This window comes from Nesoenas mayeri, assembly GCF_963082525.1.
Source record: "Nesoenas mayeri genome assembly, chromosome: 1".
NCBI classification, from domain to species: domain Eukaryota; kingdom Metazoa; phylum Chordata; class Aves; order Columbiformes; family Columbidae; genus Nesoenas; species Nesoenas mayeri.
This window is the reverse complement of record NC_137541.1, coordinates 142,678,336-142,694,483: the sequence shown is the minus strand read 5'-3', so window position 1 is coordinate 142,694,483 and position 16,148 is coordinate 142,678,336. Positions and strand designations below refer to the sequence as shown.

The window sequence follows — 16,148 nt, the reverse complement described above, 5'->3', positions numbered from 1 at the left end:
TAGATCTTTCCCCTCTCTGTGTTATTGTAAATAGCTTGGAAAACAGAGAAGGAAAAGGATTGTCTGTGCTGGGATCAGCACAGGGGCATGAGGAAGGCATGGGAACTGTGGCATGAAGCCGGTGGGTGGGAGGGAGCTGCAATGCTCAGTCTCCTCCTTGTCCCACTCACAAAGAATGCTTAGTACCCTTGCACATGTAAATTACTTTACAGCCTCTTTCCGTAAGCAGTTAAATGTTTGCTTTTCTGGGGTTAGAAGGGCTGAGAGTTTAAAAATATGTCTAAGAGACACACAGGAGGATGCACGTCCCTGCACAGGGCTTGTGCAGAGCAAAGCAGGACCGAGCATGATTTGGACAGACTGGATCTTGCAGATGGGGAAACTGAGTCACAGTCTGGTTCAGCAACATTAAGTCAAGCTACATCTAATGTAACATCAAATCAGAGGTTTACAGTGTATTAAAAGCATACCCAGCTTCTGAATCACAGGTCTGGTGTCCTTTGCTAGTAGGAATGTTACTGGATGTTGCAGGGACTTTGCATACTTACAGGGATTCTTAAATGAAGAAGTTGACAAGATATAAGAATTAAATCTCGTGATTACTGGCATTGCCCTTTCTGTTCTCTGGACATAACATCCCTGCTTCATATGCTTTATATAGCTAACATCATCATGGATGTCTTTGAGCAGCATGTTGTGATTAGATGTATAAAATACTATGAGTCCAAAGCCTTGGATTGCAAGCCCAGGTTTGCAAATGGAAGACAGTTTGTTAACTGGGAAGTGGAAGCAGGATTGTAAGCAAAAGCGATTGAGAACTTCTAACTTCATGTGAATATTTTATATAAACTTTAAAGAAAAAAAAAAATGCTTAAGGAACCAGATGCCAAAACCAAAACAAATCAATATATACATCCTAAAGGACCGTACACTTTTATTTATGAAAATATTAAACCATGATAAATGACCTTTAAAAGTTAAATGACCTTCCCACCCAAACTGTTCTATGATTCCATGTTTATATAATAGAATAATCAAATTGAAATAAAACCTTATGACTTGCAAATTTGTGTATGTGGTGCAGCTGCAGGGAGACAAAACTGTTCTTGAGTGACTGACATGCTTCTTCTACTTTCTTCCATTTCTTTTGAGCTTTAATTAACACCAGCTGACTTTTATTTCCTTTGTTGTGTTTTGTTTCGTTTTTTTGTTTTGCTATGCCAGCAGTAAACACCATCTTTGAAATTTTTTATGTGTCAACGACATCTGGCTGAGTTGGAGTTACAAACTGGTAAAATTCCAGCAAAGCAGTGCAAGGTTTCACTCCTGCTGTCATTCCCGTCAGGGGCAAGGAATCAGCACAACTGCTTCTGGGGCTGCTGCAAAGGAGCCATAAAAATCCTGGAGTGTGTCTGTGAACCTTGTCCCTGGTAAGTAACACTGGAGGCGGACTGAAATGCTGTATACCATGAACACAGCTTCCCCTCCTGTAGTCTTAGAGTGCTGGGAATGATTTCTAGTTGCTTAATTGCGACTCAGTTGGATAGATCTGCAGTCTGTTTTCCATTTCTTCTTTCTCCTCCTCAGGGAGGCAGTGGCTGGTAACCACAGTATGTAGACGTAACCACTTCTGCTCCAATTTCATGCCCTTACTGTGACATTGACCTCTTAGGTACCATCCCCTGCAGAATATTTTGTCATTAACTGGCAGTGGTCTATGTGCAAGAGCTTTTTTTTCTGAATCAAATTGCAAAGTATGCTGTACTATTTATAATTCTGGTTTTCAGCTACTTTTAAAATATATTTTTATTCTAAGAAGTGTATCAAATAACAAAAATCCATGAACTGCAACAATTACATAGTGAGGTGTTAGAAATTACTGTTCTGAAAAAGCCACCTGAGGACTAGTTATGCCTCATTTGACAAATACTAGGCTTTTTACTCTCACATATTTTGAGCGAGTACATATTTTACTTAAAATAGATTTTAAAGGCGAGCGACCAGGAGTTTTCCAGCCGTCTTTCTCCCTTTTAACAGATGCACTGTTGTTGTGCTGTCCTTGGGAGTCAGGCTTCCTTTCACTGCTGCACGTTAAAGGACATTTTGGATGAAAAGCTGTTCTGTCTTCTTCCACTGAATTCTGTACCAGTAAGTCCTACCCCAGCTGCTGTAGTTCACAGGAACTAAACCATGTGGGAGGAGGTCATTAAGGTACCAAATACCCCAAAGTGTTCTAGTGCCTCCATTTATTGATGAATGAACCTGTAGGACTAAAGTGCTTTGCACTGATGAATTTACTTGGAACACACAAGGCACAATGCTGGAGAGCACCATTGAACTTAGTTTCCCGTGAAGGGCCTCCAGATCCCACGCTCCGACTCCTCTCCAATGGAGCCAACCATGAGGCTTAAGGTGAGACAAGCTTCTGCCACACACTGAAACTGGTCTGTCTTATACAGAGCTAATGCCAACATGTGCATTTTACACAATTTCCTAAATGGGATGAGACATGCAGCCTGCCACTGGCTTTTCCTTGAGGTCAACCTCACGTAAGCAGTCACACTGGTGACGTGGTTGGGCATGGCTAACCCCAGCCCCAATGCCAGGGGATACAGTAACATTGGTACACTTGATTATCTGATGCAAACTGGTTGGTGTCTCGGTTTGTTTATTTAAAGCTACTCCTAGATTTTAAAAGTTTCCGAATGGTAGTTTTCAGAAGTCTTATGCGACTCTTTCAGATTTGTAAGCAACCACATGATGTGGGAAATTAGGAAGTTCTGACTTTCTCTCTCTTACCTGGTCCAGGAGAAATTTAGAAATTTTCTCATGTACAGGTAAGTGCATCCTACCTGAAGTTCTCCACAGCTGACAAAGAAAACCACTCTGTCAAATATGTATCAAAGTGATATCAAATCCCTGGAATGAAAAAAGCAAGCCATAGCACTGTAATCTTTAATCAATAATCAGTTTATCTCCAAAATGCAGTCTGAGAGTGGCCAAAATTATTTGCTACTTTTTGTCAGGTATGATCTCTAGTTCTAATTTTAGAAACTGCTGAAAAATAGGAAAAGGACAAAATCTGTAATTGCCAACATGTCTTCAAGTATCACAGTTTTTTTCATTTAGAGTGCATTTTCATCTTACAGGAGACAAAGGCTTTTGCTTTTTTCTTTAAAGGAAAAAAACATGCAAAGTCAAATAAACTCTTAAATGTTTTTGTTATTAAGCTTGCCAAAACAGAAAGATCCCATTCATGCTGCTCTGTTTACTTGGCTTGCTGGCTGCTCCATTATGTATAACACCAGGAGACCAGATCCAAATCTAGGCCTTCCTTTTTCTATAGTATTTAAATTTGTGGATCTGTAAAGCACTGCTGCCCAGACCTCAAAAAGGGTTGTTTTCACCTGTATTGTAAATGACAATTAAATAGTAGAATCAAGGGAATTCGACAAGGCAACACTGACCTTCCCTAAATGTGGCAGCTGCACAACCCCCTCTCTTCCCCCTTACCCCCCCACCTTCCTTGGATATGGAAGGTGCAGGCACATCCCCCTCTCCCTCAACACATTCCCCCCCACTCTCCTGCAACGGGATTGAAAGCTTCTTTTGTATGATCCCAGAGCCCCTTCGCCAGGGTCCTTATGAGAGAGCAGGAGGGGGCGCAGAGGCGCCAAGGAGCCGAGAAGTTTCTGGGTGCCCACAGCCAGAGTGGGGGTGCAGAGAAGCTTCTGGAATGCCCACAGTCAGATCTGACTCGGCTATATTAACAGGACCCCGCTGAGCCGTGTGCTTGGCGTGTTCTCTTGGAGCGCAGGCCAAATGCTGCCACCAAGAGCCCTCCCCTTAGGCAGGATCGCTGCCCCTGGGACTGGGACTGCATCACCAAGTTGTGTGGGTGAGTGATAAACTACTTAATATTTCCTTGCAGGATTTGTGGGTGTTGTTTTTCCTCACTTAGGCAAAGTGAGGATATTCCATGCCTAAATATGAGCATGTGTATTTGTTTCCTGAAGTCAGAGATGGCTCTGACGTTGTTTTTGTGAGCCATGTGTATACACACTGTGGATCTCCAGTGTTATTATTTGCTGCAGCTCAATAATTTCTTCAACTGATATTCGAACCTGTATTTATGTTATTGGAGTGCTAAAACCCCATTCTTTACAGGTTAATTTGCTGCACCTTTTTGACCAGAATAGAAGTTTGGTTTGGACCTTGTTGTCTGCCTAAAACTAACTTTGGGGTGCCTCTGTGACACTGAATTTGAGTGTAACTCATTCAAATGTCTGGGTGGGCTATGAAAGTAACATGTCTATCCCACCCCATCCTGCCCCACAAATGGTTACTCTTTTTCCCCTGAAAACATGACAGACATCTATGAATAAATCAATTTTATTTAAATAAAATTACAGGCATATCTTGTCTATTATAAACTACCGTACAGTTTTTCAAAGGCACCAATATATAACAATAATTTAAGTTTTCTTGAGACCATCTACCTTTTTCTGACTGGCATTTGTAAACTTGTCAAACTTCCCTCCACTCATTCAACTCAAGCAAAATCTGTTGCTAGTGAAATGCCGAAGCTTGCACCTTTTTCATTGTAGTAAGTACCTTACTTAAGTTCCTGGGCATCTCTTTTGAACAATGCTTGAGAAGAACAAGTGAGGTGTTCTGCATAGAAAAACCCACCCTGAAACAGGGTGTTTCTTTCCTTTGTGGCACCAAAAATACATCAGGCACAAAATCCCTTTGTGACACTCACTGTACATGTACTGCAAGTATTAACAATTTAATTGAAAAGGCTACTATTTCTTTGAGTCTTCAGGATCTGTTTTTCCGTGCATTTCTTCAAGCTTAATAATGCAATGCCGTGTTCTCCTATGTGAAGTGAGGGAAGCCTGTGTAAGAAGCCTTTGTAAGAAGCCTGTGTCATAGTGAGAAGTTCTGTGACACAGAATGTATTAGCCCCCAGGTTGGGCTTCTTTAAAGGCATCTTTGCTAAGTATGGTTGCACTTAAACCAGCAGATCTGCCTGATAGGCTTTCTTGTCCAGTTCTCTGATCATTGATGGGAGATTCACAGCAGGGAGGCAGAGGGAGATACAGGTGATACCTCTCAGCATGCTGAGTCCTGCTCACGTTTTCTCCCAGCATACAGACCTACAGCCCCTTCTGTAGGGGCAGGTAAGGACAGACAGATAAGGACAGACAACGGCCAACAGGCTGAGGCGGTCACAGGAGGAACTGCAGCACACAGCCACTCTTCTGGCCGTCACATTCTAGTACTGGCAGGTTTTGTTTCTGAAAAAGCAGGTTTTTTTCAAAAGAAGAGTTTGCTAAGCACCCTCCACATTCACAGCTCACTCAGGTTATTGAATCCCATGAGGCTCACTTTGTCAACCGATTTTGGCTTAGCACAACAGACTTTTGTATTAATCCCCAAGTTTTATTTCACACATAACCATCGTCTTTGCTGCCCAGCACTGTAGAAACTTTATACACCAACCATGCTAATAGGAAAAAAAATATTCTGCTCTTAAAAAAAATCCCAACAATTTAGAGGCAAGAGTGATGTGGCACAATGAAGGTAAGATTATAGCTGGATATAATGACACACTGCATTGGGCCAGTGTGTCCCTGCAGGAGTTAACAGGCAAGCTCCTCAGCAAAGGCGTGGATTTTTGTTGGCTTATGCCAACGGAGAATCTGATTTTAATGGAACCACAGTAATGAAACTCAGGTCTTAGATTTGCAGAGCAGAGTAAATATCAATTAATTCAGAGATTACAGTGAGACCACTGTAAAGCTGAGACAAGGAACGACAAAAATGCTGTACCAATACCTAGCTTACAAGAATGTCCTGACACAGGCTCCATTGAAGTTTGCCAAAATCTCCAAGACACCTCAGAGAAAGGCACTGAAGAAGGACAAACAATTATTAAGAAAAGCGGTGATGTCTGGTGGGCAGTTTCCCATTTTACATTTGTAAATGCAGAAATATGTGGGAATCAACTTTTCTTGCTTTCCAGAGCATATTCATCTGCATAATCTGACAACTGATTACAAGTGTCACTTTGCAATACTTGGCAAAGATCTAGAACAATTTAAAAAATGACCAACTGAAGTCTTCTAAGAAGACATATATAAGCTCAGGCAGTTTGTCATGCTTTTCTTCCTGCTTAGGTTATCCACTTAGTTTCAAGATACAGCACCTTAATATTTGTACAGTATTAAGTATATCAAGAAAAACAGTGAAGAAACTTGCATTGTTCCCACCTATGAGAAGCAAAGTACTTTCTGAAGATCTCCTTCAAAATAAACAACCTCCCTGACTTTGGAGATGCATTCATAAACCCGGCAGTCTAAAATTCAGCATTAGCAGCATGTGCAGCTAAGCAAGGCTCCCCTTGAAAAAGTGGGGACAAAAGGTAAATCTTAAGAATGAAGTGAATGTTTGTGTTGCATTGAAGGTAAAATAGCTTTTGAAAAAGTCTCTAATTTATTTATTTTTTTGAGTTCTGGGATCCCTTAGAGCTGCAAACTTTTTTCTTATCTATCTTTTTAAGCAATCAGCTAACTGCAATTACTAATTTTATGCTACTAGTTTTTCTGTTTCACGCTGAAGAAATAAAGGGAAACTCAGAAGTAGAGGAACCAGATTCTACGACTCTCATTCATCTACCAGAGTCCAACTCTGCAATCCTTCAGGAGCATCTGGAAATATTTGAATAATAGAAGGAACACACTTCTGCAGCACCGAACCTGACAAACTGGCACTATTTGAACATAATTTGTTGTCCTGCACCAGCCTGTTTCTGAAAATAATTAGAAAATAATATTTTTAGAAGGTGTTCCAAAGGGAAGGGGCTGTTTTGTATAATGACCACCTTACCATAACCACCTTATCACTGATAGATATGTAAAATGGCCCATGGCCACGAGCATGAATCCTATGCTCTGTCCTCTGGAAAACAGAGCGTAGGTGATGCTGTGACACAAGCCGCCCATGCCAGTCTTTCAAAAGACATATTTAAATGCAGAGCGATGCTTTGAAAGGCTGCCCCTTAGGGGTAGTGTGTTTATATACAACACTATTTTCTGGTGTCTTTTGCCACGCATCAGTTATTTCCCTTTTGTTGAGGTTGGAGCACATCCCAGGTAACACTGAGCCCTGCTTTTCACTGGGTCAAGACTTTAGTTTTGGTGGAGAAAATAAATAATTTTTTAATAAATTCACTCACTGTTGAGCACAGAGATACTACAAAGATGTTTCCCACAGCTCACTGTGCAGCACTGTGCAGGCTGCCCAGCACTTGCAGGGGTAACACAGGGAAAAAGCTGCAAATTCAGTTCATCCTGCCCCCAGATCAGCATTACCCGCTCCTGACTCCGCTACTGGGTCCAGTTGTGGGTCTGCTATGAACCCTGCAGAAATCCGCCAAAGAAAATGAGGTAATTTTAGGAAAGAAACTGGCTTTGTGGCCAGGTGCTGCCCCACTGGACACCTCTCAGCCTTTCTGGAAAAGAAGTTGCTCCCAGCGCTGGGGAAAAGCCGAGTCACTTTGCTACCTTTCAAAGTAAAATGATAGCAAAGAGCCAGAGCTATCTAGGCACAAGAATTAATAACTTCAGTGGCTTTTGATCATCATACACCTCTTTGGTCCTCCTAGCAAGCTTGGTAGTGTCTCTGTGGGAGGAAGTGAATACAGTACACACTCCTCAGGGAAACACTGAATGGGTTCACAGTGAGTAATTCTTTCCATTTAACATAAAGCCACAAGCAGAGACACAAAGGTGCTGTACAAGACAGGTGCAAGACTCTGATTTTTTATCTTGTTCTCCTGTTTTCCAGGTCTGCACAGTTACGTATGCAAAGTTACTTGCAGGTCAACAAACACACTTATCTGGACACCCTAATTATGGAAACTTAACAGTCCATTCAGCAGCAGCTGGAAAACATTTTGCTTAACTTTTAATGAGGCAAACACATAGACTTCATCATGCCACTTCATCCAGTCCAAGTATGTCTAATATTAGTCTGTTTTTCTTTGAAGCATGTGATAAGCAAGGTAGTAGTTACACCACTGCCAATCAATACAAGTCTTACCCTCTGCAAATAAAGATGTAACTTCGTAGATGTAGACAGTACTTGGACAACGATATTTGCATAGCAAGTTGCAGTAAAGTATGAATAAGATGGTGAACAGATCTAGAAATGAGGTATCAATTAGCCTAATGATAGAGCAGGAAAACTAGTCAAGCCATATTCATACTAAATTTCATCTTCTGACTCCTGATCTCGTTCAGATGTTTTCAGTAATCCCATTTCCATGGACTGGGACTGTTTAACCTTTGAACGAACTGCCCTGGAAAGAACAGGAGAAAAAAGAGTAGACATACATATTAGAAATCAAATAGTGACTCAGAGGCTTATCTGACTATTTTTACAAAAAAAAAAAATTAACTCTTGCATCTCATTGAGGAGGTAGGATGATTGATTTATGAAGATTGTAGTGGGCCACTGTGGAAGATACTGTAAAAAGGAGACAGTGATTTCAAGCACTATCAATAATAATTATTTCAATGATTTCAATTTAACCACAGACCTTGATTGCAGATACCTGTATGTTAGCACGAGTGACCACTATACAACGTGAGCATGTACTGTAATATTAGTATGTGCTGCATTTAACAATACCACCTGCGTGTATCGCTTGTAAGAGCTTGTTCCTATGGACACATCTAAGAACATACATCTTAAGCAAACCTCAGTGCAACACCTAGAAAGTTCGAAGTGGTGCAGGCACAAGATTGAGAGCTGTGTTCACCTGGAAGAGCACTATAAAGCTGTGAAGAAGAGTGAGTCTGGGGAGCCTCATCTAATGCTGCAGCAGCCGCTGTTCCAAGCATCAGAAGGGATGCAAGATTGCTGTCACCTTCTCCATAGTTGCCATCCTTTACCTGACAAACCACTTAACCAGCCTTGAGTGTCAGCGACTTTTGTACTGAGATTCAAAAAGAAATGGCACCTCCCCGGTGGAAAGCAAAATGCGAGAACTACATATGGCCAAAGCATGATTAAATAGGGTTATTAGGATGGAAGGGATAAAGCAAGGTGCGAGAAGCATGTTTAGGACAGTGCAAGCAGAAGCTGATAACACATAGCAGAATCAGGCTTGTTTTTGCCACTGCAGTTGGAATTTTGTCAGAATTAGCATTAGGGTGAGGAAAGGGGCTATGTTTAGAAATTAGGGGATGAAACTGTCTAGTGAAAAAAAATAAAGCAGTTCTGCTGGCAGGAAACTGATAGCAATGAGACCTGCCTGAAGTTAAAGTCTTCAAAATTCAGTCATGAAGCCTGCTGACCAAGCCACTTGGAATAAGTAGACATGAGCACTGGGAGAGAAGATGTTGTAGGAAAAACAGGTCTCTCCTATTTTTAGTTTTTTATGCAATTATGGATGTGGAAGACTACCAAAAAGATCTCATTTTATGTGAGAAACATTATGCCGTCAGAACTGTACTTTATGAATGTTTTTCCCTTTTCTACTGAAGCAATGAGTCATGTTGTCTTCATTGATTAACAATATCTATTTTTATTTTGCCTTACAAGACAATTAATTATTGTGGAAACCTTTTGATTGATCAGTGAAACCTTTCTAAAATAAATCTCTGGGTAGACTAAGTAGACACGTCTCCAAAGTTTTAATGTTTCAAGTAACTTACCAGCTGACAATCGTGTAATTCACTGCAAGTATAAGAAAAGCAAAGGCATAATGCCAGCAATAGCACATGGTCAGGAACATCATGTTAGTATGATCCATCTGATTCCACTCTGGGCTACCATTTGGAGGATAAAGCACGAAGCCAATCTGTAATAAAACAGAAGATATTTAGGAAACGTGATTTGATGTATACTCTATGCTATATCATGTATTGAGCTACCCATCATGATGCGAGCGTTTAGTTTTCTTAAAGTGCTGATTATTACTGTGATTATTATTAAAAACAATTTTGCAGTCACACTTAGATGTGATGAATCAGTTTACACAGTTTTGTGCAGAAATGCCTTTGAAGATGCAGAGCCAGTCCCAGAGACCCCCTGCTCACAAATTATTGAGCCAGCCCAGCAAGTCCCGCAGTGATCCCAATTACATACTGTGGAAAGGGGCTGGTGCTCAGCCATGTATGGTCTGAACTGCAAGCACATCCCCAACCAGAAAACCTGCCCAGCAATTTGCACTGACTCACTTCTTACCAGCAGCATCTTGGAATGCGTTACGTGGTTCAGAAGAAGAATAATAAATTAATAAATAAAGGCAAGCTATGAGTTTATTTCTTCTAGGCCACCCAGGGAAAAGGTCAGGTTTTGAAATTACGTAAAAACTGAGCTTTCTCACGCAAGGCTATAAGCTCATATGAAATATCTAGCTGATGTATTTATTCAGAGCCGGGAAAGATCAAATTCATATTAATGCATAAGCTGGGAAACTAGTAATCCCAAATCAGGGTCTGCCTTGACAAGCACCAGTCCTCTGTACTGCCTAATGCTCTTCAAAGTCACTGCTCAGCAGTTTAGCCGAGAATTTTGGAGCTGGGAAGAGAAGAGGAAGGAGAAGGGGAGGAGTGAATTTTACATGTCCATGCAGAGAATTTAATGAATGAAGGTGTTGATGATGCAGAAAGAAATCTCCTTTACCTTTTACAAATTTGTCATGCTGCAGCCAGTATGTGGTTTGCAGTCACACATACGGTTGAAGTCTAATGTGGGTGTGAAAAAAACCACACTTAAATGTCTTGTATTTTTAGTTCTTCATTTTTATTTTTTTTTTTACTTTGAAACAAAAAGCACATTGTCTCTGGAACTAAAGAAATAACTTCTTCTAAAATTAGACTAGGCAGACAACAAAGAATAAATGGTTGTGTCTAATTCCTCTTATGTAAAGCTTCTTAAATCACTGAAGAAAAGTTTACAACCAAGAAAATTTTAAAAGTGCTGCAGTACCAGGCCCTGGAGTTCACTTCTAGAAAAATAGTGCCATTTCAGAGGCCTGTCTTCTTGCCAGAGCAAGTATTTAAATATTTGATTTGGTGCTGAGTGTCCAGTTCTCCTAAGGAACTGCAAACGTTTTCATTCATCGTGTCTGGCCAGCATATAAAAAAGGGAAGCCAGTCTAGACATGCTGGAAAGAAAAATCACTAGAGTGACCTCAGTTCCCTGCTATAAGATGAAACACACATCAGCACTAGTACTCATATTTCTTTGTTACAAGATTATAGCAATTCATTTAATTCTCTCTCTTGTTTGACAGCAGAGAAAGGTACACTATCAAGTATCACAAGTAAGTGAAGGCATGGCAGATACATTTGAAGAGTCCTTTTGGGAGCCACATCCCTGAAATATAAAAGTTTGGGCGGTTACTTCTGCTCAGTTTCCCAAAAACTGGCAAAAGCCAAATGCTTTATATCACCCCATCTCTTAATGAGAATTGGGATTTCAAATGTCTCTTAAACCTAAATTGCCGCTGTTGAAATGCTTTTTAGAAAGTAAAAAAAGGCAGCCAACGTGGAAGATAATTTGGACCTTCTTTCCTCTTCACACAACATCAATGAGTGCCTTGCCTCACCTGTCCAGAGCTCTGCTGGGCATTCACTCCCTGCTCCAGCAGCTGACAGGGGAAAGTGCCTTTGTGAAGAACAGAATATACTGCCGGGCTGTAAAATCACTGACATTTGGCAGGAGAATTTTGAACAGGATGTTACAGAGATCAGAGGGGATGTTCAATTGCAAGGGGGAGCTCAAAATACCACCTGGGCTTTTTTACTGATTCAAATAAAAGACACTAGAAGTAAACTGGCTTCTTCATCTGTAAAACAGGTATGATAAATACTTTTGTCTCTTTAAAAGGACATTAAGAGTGCATTGTTTTCTATGAGTCCTTTGAGGTCTGTGTTTAACAAGTGTATTATATCACCCATGGTACACCTGTAAAGGGGTAAATGACTAATTTTGGTGAAGGACAAAATTCCTAAGGCAGAAAAGTAACCTACCTGCCAGAACCAGCTGCCTTGTAATATGCAGAGGCTTGTACGAAACATCTCTAACACAACACTGCCACGGAAGAAAACTTCCAGAAATATGCAAACAGCAGCTCCAAAGATAGCAAATAGCAACAACTGATGAACATGAACATCCAGCATGGCTCTCCCATGAAGATGGTAGCAAAAGAGAAAACCTGAAATCAATTGAGTGATCAGTTTAAAATATTGTCTTCCTTTGTAATCTCCCTATATCTGCTTTTAGAAAACAGTGAACTGTTAGCATTTCTTGTTATGCCAATATCACTTTCTCAGTTGAACCAAGAGTAATTTTTTGACTGATGCCTACATACTGTGTACTCCCACTATTGAACTCAGACCAGGAGATTACATGGGAAGCTGCTGCTCTGTCATCTTTCATTTAAAACATATTAAGGTCTCATTCATCCGTCTCTGCAGTATAACAAGAGGGAAGCTATGAGGTATACTGTGCATACAGAAAATATAAATTTAGTGCAATTCCAACATGTGATTGCTGTGCAGCTAAATGCGCTCACACTGGCTTTAGCTAACAAATTGCATCCCATGTCAGTACATGCATTGAAGCACATGTCCAAGCTACTGAGAACTTATCCAAAACAGGCTTGTGCTGCTATTTTCATAACATTTATGTTGGTATCTGAGCCAGTTAGGAAAGCAGAGATACACCTCTGCAATGTGTGATCATGTTCTGGGCTGCAGTTCAGACAAACCCTCAGCAGTTCAACAAGGGCCAAGAGTGATCATTTTTTATGCATGTCAGGGAGGTAAACACTCAGCTCCCGTAGGCTCATTCTCTAAGGTTGATTTGAGAATCCCAAACCAAAGGCTGATACCCTTCTGCAAGTCTGACATGCACATCTGCAGAGAGAGGTGAACTCACCTTCAATGAACACTGCTAAGGAAAGCATCATCCTGTCCATGGCCACTGGCAACGCGTTGGTCCCATGGGCCACGATGTCAACCAATCCTGAAATGCCATAGAAGAGGTACATGGTGGCATGTTGCCAGTTCATCAGGTGGTCCCAGTGCTTTTCCTCATAATTATACAGCTTCAAATGAGGTCCATCAGGAACGAACTGCTCGGCCATCATTCCTGCACATGAAAAGAGAAGTATAATTCTTTGTCCTGGTGCTTAAGGTATAGACTGATGATAATTCTTTATATAAACAGCAGAGGCAACGATATACCCCCACACAACATAATGCCAGTTAATTTGGAGTTTATTCTGTCTTTCAATCCGTAACATTCTGTGATTCTGTGATTCTATGATTCCTGAGAACTGCTCTGTCTGATTCCTATGTTTTGCTCCCTTCTTCCCAGTTCAGCCATTGAAAGTAAAGTTTTTAACATGTTCTCCAAATTCAAATGAAAATGTAGAGAGGCTTAAAATATATTAATTTTATATAAATTTTCAAGGAAATAGGCAGTGTGTGAAAGAGAGACAACATTAGTTGCTTTGCTGAGGGAAAGGTGACAGAGTGAGCTCAAGCATATATTAAGCATCACATAATCCAGAGAGGAGAAAGCCAGAGGCAACTAGGCTTCATCTCCACCACTCCTGGTGGGATTATTTGCATTTTACAGTTTCCAGCAGTGAAAATGGAGACCCCTATTCTGTGCTGCCTTTTTTTTTAAAAAAAAAAAAAAAATTGTTATTGTAGTAGACCTGTGACTGAATTTTTCAGCTGCCTTTCCTAGTGGTTCAAAGATGAGTATAATATATGCTAAAGTCCCCGAAAGAAAGTTTTACTGTTTCAGTCCCCTGCATTATGCAGGATGATAGAGTTCAAATACTTAATTCAAAGGGGATTTTACTATAAAGCCATAAAAGGAAATGTCTCCATCATGCAAAGCTATTAAAGGTCCCATGAGAATATATGCTGAGTTACAATTTGAATTGCTGCTCTACTGCTTCCCTTACCTTGGCCCCTTGGTGTCTTGCTAACTAGATGCAGTATTCCAGAAAGGGGAAAGCTGCTTTTAGATACTTCGTATGATCACTGAAGCTTGGGAAGGTTTTAAAATACGTTCTGCTTTTAAGACATTGAAGTTAATTTTATTGTTTATAAAACATGGGCCAGCATCCTGCTGTATAAGTAGATATGGTGCAGAGCAAATGCAGTGATTTTCTACTTTTATTTTAAGTTATCTTTACACGGAAACAGCAGTTTTAACTTATTCAGCTGCTTTTAGTGTTTGTTCTTGTCAGGCTTTCTTGTCCACATTTTTGACTGGAATTGAAATTGCCAGATGTTAAAATAATAGCTTTTCCTTCAGAGTCAAAACCCACTACATTAGTGTTATAGCTGCCCAACTACCTCTAGTCATTGACGGGGAAATTTGTAGGAAAGATGTTCCCACTAACCCCTCAAAATGAGCATTATTGTTTAGGTTTCGGTAATTTTTCAAGGCATATCAAAGTATATACTGTATGCACAACAACACTTCAGTGCTGATGTATCTTAACTGACACAGAGGAAGGAAAAGAAGGAAGACTATTTTGGCACAACCTGAACATTGATTAGACATCAGGCAACTCAGCATCCAAAGAAAAGTAGATAGATAGAATCGAAAAATACTGAAAATTAGATCCTTTCAACTTGTGACCCACATGTGCTGAGCTCTTCTTGGTCCCCTACTGTTTAGTTTACTTACTCTCTAAAGGTAAATTGCTAACATACAGTATGCTGGAATGTAAACAAGAACTCCAGTTGGCTGCACAGATCTACATTTATTTTGTCGATAACTCAGTGGAGCATACTGACAGCTGCTCTGGCTGGATTCAAAAGGCAATGTCCCCACAGTCTGATGCTCCCAGTCTATATGTGAGAGCCCCTTGCCTAAATGTCTTATCTCCCTCCCTGAAGTAGCAGCGTATGAACATGCAGATGGACCAGCAGATGACAGGAGACCTTGAAGAAGCTCCAGAAGAGTGCTATGGATGGAAATCATGTTACAGTTATAACTATAATATGTAATTAATAGCAGTAGCACCACTAGTTCTTAGTTTCATGGTGTACCAAAACAGAATGACGTATGTTTTATCAGAGAACAAAATTAAACAAAACCAAGCAAAAAATGTTAAAAGGCACAGCCTTTTTGTTGTCTGCCCCAAGTCCACCTCACTTACCAATCAAGGCAAAGACAGCTTTGATGATCCCCTCAATAAACTCCAGGCGCTGAAATCCTGCCCTGGAACCAAGGTAGCAAGCATTCTTGTTTTTTCGACAGGCGTACTTAAGTGGATACTTCACTGACCACCACAAGCCAAAGAGAAGGAAAAAGCTTCCAGGTAGGGCATGCCCTTTGAAATTGCCCATGGTTTTCTGCTAGGTGACACCTGAAGATAAAACAAATGCTAGTTGATTATAGGAGTAGTAGGAGGATTCTGTGGGTTACAATTTTAAAGCATCTCTCTGCATAGATCAAAAGGATGTCACTGAATTAAACACTCACAATTTGTTTAAAAATAAATTTGAGTATTTCACTTCCTTGGCTGTTCAGAACACCCAGGCATTCTCCCCAGTTTCACAGCTTTGAAGAACAAGAATGAAAACAGCTGACTTGAAATGCAGAGCTGGCAGTTGGCAAGCTAAAAGTGAAAAGCCATAGTGCACTATGTTATGCTGTCGAAGTTGTTCTAGCAAAAGAAATAATATAAATATTCACAATTTGGTTGTTTCATCTTTAAGAGTGTTCTGTGTTTCATTGTTCTGCAAACAGAAATCAAGAAAATACCAGACTGAGGGAAAAATTAAGTGTAGACAGATCTGATGGCATTTACTAATAAACTGTATTTTGTATTTCAAACCGGATGCCTCATTGTGACTTACAAACATCAAGTCATTCTCAATATTTGATAGGTGAATTATGCACCCACAACTAGATACATATTATCTCCATCAAGTACTCTGAGTGATAAGGTTATTAGTTGGTCAGTGTTATACAGCCATACAAAAGCAGTGTCATCAGTAAAACCTAGTAATTCTGGTCATCATGCCAACTTTTAGGAGACGTAACTTATCTCCAATAGCTTCTTCATTAAAATTATAGTTCTAACATTT

General features: G+C 40.3%; 1 protein-coding gene across 1 annotated transcript; it reads right to left on the bottom strand.

The window, feature by feature from the left end:
- Positions 1–8,274: 8,274 nt before the first annotated feature.
- Positions 8,275–15,404, bottom strand: TMEM45A (transmembrane protein 45A; the record flags this gene model as incomplete). Its single annotated transcript, XM_080363784.1, has 5 exons — positions 8,275–8,368; positions 9,729–9,874; positions 12,054–12,238; positions 12,964–13,176; positions 15,215–15,404. 5 exons carry the CDS (start codon positions 15,402–15,404, stop codon positions 8,275–8,277), a joined length of 828 nt encoding a protein of 275 aa, XP_080219910.1.
- Between the last annotated feature and the right edge of the window lie 744 nt (positions 15,405–16,148).